This window comes from Scyliorhinus torazame, chromosome 21 (assembly GCF_047496885.1).
Source record: "Scyliorhinus torazame isolate Kashiwa2021f chromosome 21, sScyTor2.1, whole genome shotgun sequence".
Lineage (NCBI taxonomy): Eukaryota > Metazoa > Chordata > Chondrichthyes > Carcharhiniformes > Scyliorhinidae > Scyliorhinus > Scyliorhinus torazame.
In genome coordinates this window covers 8,492,831-8,504,249 of record NC_092727.1, presented here as the reverse complement: position 1 = coordinate 8,504,249, position 11,419 = coordinate 8,492,831, and the positions used below count along the sequence as shown (strand labels likewise).

The following is an 11,419-nucleotide window of genomic DNA, read 5'->3' as shown; positions in this document are numbered from 1 at the left end:
CTCCGAACCCGAGAGATCCAGAATTGAACAGCGGCCAGTTTTCTGACCTAAGCCGGGTGCCCGAAGTTAAGTACAGGCTGTCTTAGTTGATAGGTGTAGTTAACTAGTAGTGTTTATGTTGCATGACTAATTGTGTGTAAATAAAGTACCCTTGACCTTGAACTAACTAACTGGTGTTTGGCTGTTTGATCGATAGTCGGTTGAAACTTGTGGTGGTATCATTTGATACTTGGCGACACTAAGCATTCGGACATAGATGACATAAAAAGGGCAAACTCACTGATTGCCATAATTGGAACAGAGCCACAGAAAAGACAGAGTAAAAGATACTCGCAACAGTCTTCCACCCGCATTTACATTATAATGACTTTCCAGAGACATGAGTTAGTCCTTGTCGGAGCAGAAGTCACAAAAGTCACATGCGCCTGCTCTTTTTCAGAGATCCATGGAACAAATTCTAAGTGGGCTGAATGAGGTGCAATGTTATTTAGAAGGTAGATCCTTTGGACTCTTTATTGGGTCAGGATGAATTGTCCAATATGCAATGCTGTTTTTTTTTTAAAGTAAAAATGTCTATTAGCTCCATAAATCCATAGCCATATAACATGAGCTTCAGACGTTTTGAGGGTGGCAGAGAAGATTTTGGGATGGAGCTCCAGAAAGTGAATCTCAGTGGGTTAATAGTTTTTGAACCTTGCCTATTGCAGTGAACGCAAACCTGTGATATAAAAAGGACACTGTTGCAATGCAGGTGAAGGAGGAATGAGACGAGAAACGGTTTAAGGACCATTCATGGTCTACACAGTCAGCTAATCTCAGCAACTGGTGGACTGCATATTCACAAGCATTAGAGCAGACTTCTGTGTCATAGAATTTACAGTGCAGAAGGAGGCCATTCAGCCCATCGAGTCTGCACCGGCCTTGGAAAGAGCACCCTACCTAAGCCCACACCTCCATCCTTTTCCCGTAACCCACTAACCCCACCTAACGTTTTTGTTCTTTGACACCAAGGGCAATTTAGCATGGCCAATCCACCTAACCTGCACACCTTTGGACTGTGGGAGGAAACCAGAGCATCCGGAGGAAACCCCGCAGACACGGGGAGAACGTGCAGACTCCGCACAGTGACCCAAGCTGGGAATCGAACCTGGGACCCTGGAGCTGTGAAGCAATTGTGCTATCCACAATGCTACCGTGCTGCCCCTGGGTAATGGGACCCCTGCTCCTAATCACAATCTTCTGTCCCTTGCTAGGATTTGCATACAGGATCATGCCCACCTGTGACACCTGCTTGAAATGTTGAAATATAGTGCTTTCAGTTGCACGAGGCTACTGCCTGAAACATCATGAAGTTCGAGAATAGCCTTGGAAACAGCCATATTGTGGTATGAAGTAATGACATCTTAGGTACACATGCTGCTCCACAGCAATTCTGCACTCTGTTAAATAAGTTGAGGCTTGGGTACTCCTACTTCATCCCCACCACAATTTTGAATAATAAACCCCCATCCCTGTCGCTGAAGACTGAAGTGGTAATTGCACCGCTTAATGCAACAGAACGAGTTTCAAGTTTGAAGTTAATTTTCTGATATTGTAAAATGGGCAATATTGGATGAGATACCCATTGTCCCCCTCTCCTAATTTTAATCTGTGTTTTAATCTGAGGGAAGCACAACTGCACCTGATCCAAAATTGCCCATCTTATGCAAATGCCTATAGATAAAATTGCTCCCAGACACTTTCAGTGTAGTGTTAACTGACCTTGCGTGATAGTGGGGAGGGTGGTTCAATTGGTTACACTATTTCCAGTCTTTTGGTAAGGGGACAGAGGTGAGAAAAAACAAAATGAAAAAAGGTTCCCAACTATCAACCCCGAAAAGGAGCAACTTGCGAATGTTGAGCGTAGCCAGGGTGAACTCACCTGCAGTTTAGCAAAGTACGCAAAAGATAGTGGGTGTGCCGCTCCCAATTGCATTAGCTACATAAATGCACTTGCAATACATCCAGTTTCTTATGCTAGTCAGTCATGTGTTTGGACCACTTTCATTTCGACTGCAAAGTTGGAGGTCGTATATAAGCTACTACTTAATTTTGCAAAAAGATAAAACCACTGTAGCATAAACATTGCTTTTAAGACAAGAGAGTAACTCTCGCCCAACAGAATGGAATGCAAACTGACAAATGCAAGATGCAGTTTTACATAAGTAGTTATCCAGTTACTTTGCTCGAGGGGGTAGGGAACTGTCAAAGAACTTTGAACTGCTCTGCTATTGCGCCTGGTTGCAAAATAAAAAAAACCAAATAATTAATAGCAGTTTTCTGGTGAAGCTAAAGCTTATTAGTGAACAAAAGTTCACTTAGCCCAACATAAGTAGGTCACCCTCCAGCCAGTGAACGACTCTCCCAGGAAGTCAGATGTGGGCAGAAAGCAGACCACATTTAAAAAGCTTGAACCTTTCTCGGCTGTTGCAGGTTTCAACAACCTGCTTGTGGAATGGCTCCACCAAAGAAAAATACTCTGTAGAGAAGTGACTAAGGAAAGGACGCAACAGCTGCAGGAGCCCTGCCCAGCTGTTAGTTTCAATATCAGCAAGGACAAGGACTTGCTGTCAGTCATATTCCCAGTTAAGGAGATGAGTGGTGCTCAGGGTGGGAGTGACAAGAAGAATAAATAAAGCACAAAGATAACATTTTTTTTGTTAAAAAAGATAATATTGATCTCCTCTGTACTTTTAATCTTGAAATTTTTTTTAATGTAGACTGACTTCAATTTATGAATTATTTCCAAGTACACAGGCAAAATATAAACATCTCCTTGCATGTGCCCCAATAAACATTCCCAAAGGAACCAAGAGTGTTAAGATTTACTGAAGTGCTGAACTTATACCTCTTTCCCTTCTGATGAATGAAAGCACTGCCCTTCACTGAAGCAGGCCCAACAGCACACCTGCACCCCCCCACACACAGCCTGTTTTCTCAGCCTTTATGGAGAAGTAGGACAGGAGAACTTCAATGTTTAGACAACAATGTAGCCAAGTAACTTGTGAGTTTAATCCCAGCCCTCAATCCATTGCTATTCAACGTAATGTCAAGGCTGCAGTAGAGCCAGACTCCTGAGGACAGCAAGGATGGATAACAAATCAGAAAAGCTGAGAGTAAGTTTAGCTCATCGCGATGTATCTGACACTTCCAAAACAAGCAACTTAATTTGTGAATAAACGTTCTTTAAAAAATTTCTTTACACCTGTTCAAGTCTCGCAACCCCAAACAAGGAGAAATCACAAACATTTCAGTACAAATCAAAGTCAATAAAATGTTCTTGGTTCATTAAAAAAAATACTTCGCATCCATTGTCAGTGTGACACCATTAAAGTACACAGCACAAAGTTTTAAATGGCGGCTGGAAAGGAGATTCACGTCTAGTTAATTTGTTGATTAAGTTGTCACTGCAAATTTGAACGACATCACTTCCATATTACAACTGCTGTTTTCAGATGGTTAAGTATGAAATGAGATTGTTCACTTTGACAAGATAGTAACAACCACTTCTTAATCCATTGCTAAGCAAGATCTCCTCTGCAATTGAAAATAGTAACAAATCAAATGATCCAATTCCTATACATCTTCCCTCCCTAACAACAATTAATATTTCTCCACAAATCCTCATGGGAAAAAAATGAGAAAAAAACCGTAAGCCTTTTGAGACTCTGAGAAATAGTATAGAGCTGAAGGAAACTCCTCAGCAACCTTTCTTAGATGGTCCACATACGAGGAGAGCAGTGTGTTCAAACTCAATGGGGCATGAGTAGGGGCACTGGATTTAAAACAGGCCTGCACAAATTTGAACAAGAAATGAACAGTACCCAAGGAGGCAAAGTTAAACTGGATGCAAATGGTCTCACTCAAAGGTTCAGTGAACAAGATAGAACCAAAGGCTTTTGATACCTGCCAAAATTAGTAACATTACTCTTCCTCTGCCTCATCAAACTTCACTGGACACCACTCAAGTACCGGTCCATTCAAAAACTTATTTTATTAAAAGAAACTTTTGTTGAAAGCGCTATTATTTGGTGGCACTCTCGCCAAGTTAAAAATCTACAGCACATCTCAGATGACAAAGAACACTGAATACATGAAATGACCATTACCATTCCTCAAGATTCACTGCTCATGGGTTATTAGTTAAGTTGATGTGCATTTGAAAAAATAAATTGAACATCGTATCCTTACATAGCGTTAAAATTATTTGCAATTGCTACACATTACTAGCTTTCATAAACTTGGGTGTCCATAGCCTTGACATCATATTTTGCATCAACCCCGTATAATTTAGGTAACATTTATTCACCCCAGTTCAAACTTACATAATGCACATCTAACATCCATTCTGCATCAGGAAAGGCAGGTTAGGAGTGAACCTATGGCTTCGGATTACAGATTGTAACTGACAGCACAATCGTTTAAGTCAGTGTTCTGGAGGAGAAGGATAGGGAAAAAGCAAGGATCGGCACAAATCATTCCCTTGCACACAGACAGTATTTTCTATAAGAAGACTGCATTGAGATTACATACACACTTTAACCCTTTGCAGTGCAGTCTTTTGAAGTTCCAGAAAAAGCATCTTATAACAGAGACATTTTATAAGGCAGCCACAGCCAACACAAAGTGCTTGAGGTTTTCTGTATCTGCACACAGCTTTCCAAACCAGGATTCGCATGGAGATTCCAGGAGCTCTGCAAAAGTAATTGGGTTTCTGTCTGTCTGGGGTTGGGAGTATCTTTTCTGTTGCTGTTGTTAAATATTATGCACTCTATACCTATTGTTGACCTACTCACATATCAGTACAATGAAAAACAAACTTTCCTCTAATATTCCGATTTCCTTTAGGTCACTGGCAGAAGTGGGAGAAAGGGTTTGGGTTCCCTAGGGTGTGGCAGTACTTGCAGGAGATGTTTTGGAGCGTAACGATATTTGCAGGAGCTCCCTCACACAACTGGTGTCATGGATATCACCTCAAAAGGGATTCTTAGTATCAAGACTTTGCAGAAGCCCCTCTATGCAAGTTCTGACATGCAAGATTCAATACCAAGTAAGCGACACAACAAAAGTTACCCTTTCTTCTGCTCAGGACTCATTGCAGAGTAAACGTCACAGCAACAGTGCAAAGGTACTCGTCTTGGCGCATGCATAGTAATTACGGAGATCTAATGCACCAATGCATTTGCGTAAAATTTAGCTGCTTCCCACTTTACACAAGCTCTCTGAAGCCCTTCCTGCCAGATCAATAAATGAACATTAGTGTCCATCCAGTGCCTCCAAAAAGGTGGTTCTGATGAGTACAAGGATAAAGCACCCAGGCCTGGGAATGATGCTGTGCTGCAGTAGCTTACCAATTTCATTTATCTGCTATTTAAGTATTCTTAACAAATTTAAAATAAGAATGTTAAAATGTCCACTAAAACAGCAGAAAAATTGAATTTTACACAAGCACATTAAGTACTTGTACCTTAATACTGCACAACACAGTTTCAAAGCCACTAAACATTTACCAACTTTTAAAAAAGCACATGGTAGATTGTGAACTCCTCACTCAGTGGACTTATTTTACAGGTCTTCTCACATTTCGGACTATCAATTAGCCACATTGAAAGGGAAATACTGAATTCGAAGTGCTAATATTGGTAGCTGGCTGCTCGAGTGCGAAAAAGGGACTGTGTTGGACCAACCTCCTGCGCAGGTACAACAAGAACATCCCATTACATTGATCAGTAATGAACAGGGGTTGCAATGATGGATTAAGATATGCCGTTAAGGTACAGCCCCCGGATAGTTCTGGTACAGCAGGCAGAATTAGACAGCAGTGAATGTCCCATAACGGTACACGCGTGTTTTTGGTTTTTCACTCAAAAGGTCTGCCCATTTTGATCCTTCTGTCGTTTCCTTTCTGCCAACCACTGCTGAATTTTCTCTCTCATTTCTGAGTTTGCTTTGATCTGATCCATCGTGAGTGGACTACGGTTGAATGGGTCGGTTTGGTCACTGAAGCAGAACAGAACAAAAACCAGAAATAGTGCTGTAAGTGAATTTAAAATACAAGATAGTAAAAAATGCAAATGAAACTCACTGCCTTGAAATACTACCATCATGTTACACTGGAATTAACTTTCCTCCTTTTACCCAAATTCCTTACCTGAGGAGATGCCTAGCTATGGTTGACCTGTCGACTGTCACCCGGGAGGAGGGCAGTATAACGGGGTCAGTCATCACTGTGCTCATTATTGGATCCAGGAATTCATCCGGTGCATCTACAAATGTTTCCTCTTCCTGCTGTTGCAAGTCTGCAAAAGACTGATTGGCAAGAGTACTAATGTTATCTGTGGCCCAGGGTGACATCATTAAATGAGGTAATATACCCGAACTAGGGCACTGCCTAAATATAGCTTCGTTTGGAGACACGGAGGAAAGATTTGCCTGAGATGTAGACATATAAATTATCTTTGAAGCCATGAAAAATCCCTCCAAAAATGGGATTATAAATGTGAATCATGTAGGTGGTCACTATTTTGAAAAGTCATCAACATCCGATGCAAATAATAATAATAATAATAATCACTCATTGTCACAAGTAGGCTTCAGTGAAGTTACTGTGAAAAGCCCCTCGTCGCCACATTCTGGCGCCTGCTCGGGGAGGCTGGTACGGGAATTGAACCCTCGCTGCTAGCTGTGTTCTGCATTACAAGCCAGCGATTTAGCCCACTGTGCTAAACCAGCACCTTTAGTGGCTGTGGCTGTGCATCTTTGCAACACAGCCCATATCACCTGCCTTATCCCTAATACCCAGTTACAAGTTAAACATGCACTTGTGGAGTGACAAAGTAAGGCTGACTACTAATTCGAGTGCAGCATGTCACGGCTGGTAATGTAGTCATGCCAACCTTAATGAGGCCAGCGAAAGGCTCTTTCGTTCACAAGACATTATATCATCTGAAGATTTCTGTGCTGTTGCTGTTTGGTGACAGTAAAGCCAATGAATTAACCGTGAAATACCTTTACTTTATCAGCCAGTTCACTGAAAGCCATGATCATGTTGCCTGGCTTATTAATCTTCTTCAGCACCCTCACAGTCTGTGCAAACAGCATTGGAGAATAGGAGCGCCCGTCCTTTGGCACAGTAGCACAGAAACTCTCTTTCACTCTGGTGGAGGAACAAGGGTGAAGAGATTAGAACTAGAAGTTAAGGCATCTGAATAACTTTTAAATGTTTTGCTCGACTTCAATCCCAAATATCAAGGGGTGGGCAAAGCCTATTGCATTTGCATTCTCATCCAGTAATTAAAAACAAAACTTTAGACATGGCGTGCTATGGTATGCAAGTTAATGCATTTAAACAATGAAAATCCCAACAGAATTTAAATGACAAAGGTGGCAGAAAATACTTTTCATTTGAAGAAATCAGTTCCAATGAAGATCTTAACGTTGAGTCAAACGTGACTCTTTAGTTCTGAAGAATCACATTCAACTCGAAACATTAATAGCGTCTCTCTCCACAGGTGCTGCCAGATGTGCTGTTATTGCAGCACTTTGTTTATATTTCACATTTCCAGCATCTGCAGTGTTTTGCTTTTAATCCAATGAAGATCTTGTTTGATGTGAGTCATTCTACTTTGTTCTTGCACATCTTCGATTAGGTGACATACATATATACATATAGCACTGGCAGAGACTTGGGAGAAGATCAGTTGTCTGCTCGCACATAACTTTAAATTTCCTCGGTTTATTATTTTTAAATACACTATTTTCATTTGATCAGAAACCCTCTCCTGTCCAATTTTAAAGTAATCACTACCCTGATAATTTAAAATAGCCCAAAAATCAAACCCAACAATTGCCATGTGATGCACAGAAAGAGGCTGAAAGAGTTTGAGGTGGAAGGGGGACGAGCATTACTTTGTTGTACTTCCCACTGTCTTGAGTCGTAATTACAGTATCAGCTCTAATGTAGACTAAAAGGTTCCAAGGATTAAGTAGCAGGTCACTTATCGTATATTTAACAGTATTTTCAGCTATCAGAACCCGCCTTTCAGTCATTGGTAATCAAGCATCAACTTGGTATATTCCAATTCAGAGAATCCGGTTCCAGCTTTTTTACTCAAGGTACAAATTATATTTTGTTGAACTATTCTCACTTACCCCAGGTTCAAATAGATGGTACAAATGTCAGACACCAACTGTTGCGGCTTAAAGTCAAATTCACTGAAATCCTTAACCTTGAGAGCACCCATTTTAGGCCCAACTAAGTGCTGAAGGAAGTAGTTCAGCATTGAGATGATCCGCTCAGAGAGGATTGGGTGCACACACAATGCCTTGATTTCTGCCAGAGAGAATCACATCACAGCAGATAACTAAAACAAGCACAACTTCGACAAAAAAAGTCCTTCAATTTTTGCTCCTCCTCTTGCTGAGATAGAGTTCTGGGGGCAAGGATTATCCCTCAGCATTGCTCCCAAATTGCCACTGTTGACAGAGGACAACTTCACAGCTAGGCTCAGACTTACCTTCATGTAACATGTAACAGCCAGGTGCACTTTGCCGCACATGTCAATGAAGTGGTCAGGAACAGAAACTCTACCAGATCTTTCCCCTCCCATCTCAGGGCTCAGAGACCAGCTGCAATATCCTAACTGCTGCCCTGACTGAAATCAGCTAGTCCTGTTCAATTTAACAATCAAATTTTGGACCTTCTGGCTTGCAGACATTCTTGTTGGGCAAGAGTAACTAGGGAATTGGAGTTAAGGTGGGTAAATGGAGTTAAGCTAAAGATCAGCTGTGATCAAATTCAATGGTGGAGCAGGCTCGAGGGGCTGAATTGCCTCCTCCTGTTCCTATATTGTTCAATTCCACATAAAAGATGATTTAATACAATAAAAATGTGGTTTGTAGTTCAGAATCACGTCTCATAGCACACACTATGCTCTCACTGTCTTTGCTTTCCTCTGTATTCAGTGAACAGCATTAGACAGCAAGAGCCAAGGATTAAGCATTCACTTCTAAGCCTTGGAAATTAAATACTGTGAACAGAAGGCCAGGGAATTGAACCAGAAATTTGTAAGTTGTAGAATTAAATCAGTCTTGGGTTGAGTAATACTCGAGGTCAAGGGGGGCACCTTTAGCACCAGGACTGGCTTCCTAATCAGACTTCACTTTCTCTCACTGCCCTGCAGTACGTAGGGAGCTAGATGTATTGGGGTGTGATGTCTCAGTATCCCAGATCTGCAAGCAGACATCCACGCTCTGTGGCCTTTAAAAGTCAGACACATGGCATGTGAGTTCGCACAATGATCCCAAATTTCAAAATGTCAATTCACATTCTGAAAAGAAAATCAGATTTTGGGGGGATTTTCAATGTAGTTGCTTGTTTAAAAAAAATTGGGACCTGACATCTGGGACATGAAAGGTTAACCAGATACTGAGAAATATCAGGGGAAATTCAGCAGGGAGAACGTGGAAGGCTTGGGGTGTTGCACAGGGGCAAGGGTTGGCTGAGCACAATCTCTGATTCGTGTTCCTATTGAGCATTTTTTTCCTGCTAGAAGAGAGCTTATTTATTAAGTTATTTTGTTTTTCAATTTCACTGAATCAGAAAGCACAAGAGCTGGTCACTTGGCCCGTTATGCCTGTTGGCTCTTTGAAACAGCTCTCGAGTTAGTCTCAGTCCCCTACTCCAGAAGTTCCCAAACTGTGGATCGCTGAGATTTTGGGGTCACTAGCTCCCACGTAACAATGGCAGTCATGAAGCCCAGACTGTGTTGTGACCCTTTAAATGTTTGCTTCCCGTCTGTTGGTAAGAGTGGTTTAATTGTGTTTTCTGAGGTCCCGTTCTGCTGCAACCGAAGCCTGTGAAAAATTGGGTCTTTGCTTTTTTACAGGGCAAACCCTGCAGTTTTAAACCCCCTCTGATTAACAACCCCAGGCAACTCTCCTCCCAGCCCAACAACTTGTCCCACCTGCCGCTCAGCAGATTTCTAACCCTCTTATTCATACTGAAGCATTAAAATGGGGCCAGTGAGAAACAGTTTAGGAAGCACGAAGCACTGCTGTTTCACCATAAAACCTGCAAACCTTTCAAGTTTTTATCTAATGCCCCTTCGAAAGTTATTATTGAATCTGCCCCCACCACCCTTTCAGGCAGTGCATTCCAGACCATATGATCTTTCAAGTTGCTCTCCAAGCAAGGAGCTTGAATCCAACTGCAATACATCATATTTCCCAGTAGCTCATGAAAAGCAAGCCACGTTTTCGAACCCTTACAGATTTACCTGGCTCTGGATCTGTAAACAACAGGAGATTCAAAGCTGCCTGGTGTTTACACAAGTCTAAATGCATGACCTTTGGAACCTCGTCAGATCCCAAAGCTCCACTCATTTAAAAAAAATATTCAAATGACACTGACCTGAAGTAAGGAATGCCAAGGTGCCGATTGTTTCATTAGACATAATGTTGTGGAAGCGAGCCAGCTGCCCGAACATCTGAAGGCTGCCCTCCTTTTCCCTCCTAGTCTCGGGGGGCAAGTTATCCCAGTCCCCTCGGTCCTTCTCAATCTGCTGGATTTTAATCTTGCTCAAATACTGCAAAGTTTAACAACAACAAAAAAAACCTTCAAGTAACAAACTGCAGTGTCGCATGACACAGTTTTCTAACTTACAAAGACAGAAACAAAAATCCATTAATCTCCAATCTATAATAACACATGGCATTTTTCTGCAATTAACTTATTTGCTAGTTTCTAGTGCATGACTATCCTTTTCTACGGTCCAATCAGAAATGCAAATGTTTATCATCTCTATTACTGGAGAAATAAACCTTGTGGTGCAGCGCTACATTTTACAGAGACAGAAAGTAACAGCTGCAAATCGCTAGTCTGCGCTGTTAGTGAATTTCAAACTGGCCATCACTTCAGGCATTGTCACCACCCTCAATGTCCCTCGGCTAAGGAGGAAAGAGAAAAACAAAGTCGCCCAGGGTTTCTGCTCCTGATCACCATTTGGGATCCTCAGCTGGGAAGTATGGATGTTGGACCGGGTTCAGTCCAATAGTCTGGTGGACACATAAATGAAGAACTGCCATTTGAGAGAGGCCGCTGATGGGCAGCACGGTGGCGCAGTGGTTAGCACTGCTGTCCATGGCGCCAAGGACCCGGGTTCAATCCCAGCCCCGGGTCACTGTCTGTGTGGAGTTTGCACATTCTTCCCATGTCTGCGTGGGGTTCACCCCCACAACCCAAAGATGTGCAGGGTATGTGAATTGGCCACGCTAAATTGCCGCTCAATTGGAAAAACTGATTGGGCACTCTAAATTTTTTTTTTTAAAAAGAGAGGCTGGTCCTTGGGAAACTGAATTGCAGTACTTATTCAGAAGAGGG

At 42.0% G+C, this 11,419-nt stretch overlaps 1 protein-coding gene across 2 annotated transcripts in view; it reads right to left on the bottom strand.

Annotated features, from left to right (window-relative positions):
• Positions 1-2,727: 2,727 nt before the first annotated feature.
• The window catches only part of ube4a (ubiquitination factor E4A (UFD2 homolog, yeast)), a 64,877-nt gene continuing 56,185 nt past the window's right edge, over positions 2,728-11,419 (bottom strand). For both annotated transcript variants that reach the window (XM_072486446.1, XM_072486447.1), the window contains 5 exons: positions 10,451-10,625; positions 8,191-8,371; positions 7,048-7,195; positions 6,191-6,348; positions 2,728-6,039 (listed from right to left, as the gene is read on the bottom strand). In XM_072486446.1, the coding sequence (XP_072342547.1) occupies positions 5,904-6,039; positions 6,191-6,348; positions 7,048-7,195; positions 8,191-8,371; positions 10,451-10,625 (798 nt within the window). In that variant the 3' untranslated portion in view covers positions 2,728-5,903. The remainder of the gene's footprint in view (positions 6,040-6,190; positions 6,349-7,047; positions 7,196-8,190; positions 8,372-10,450; positions 10,626-11,419) is intronic.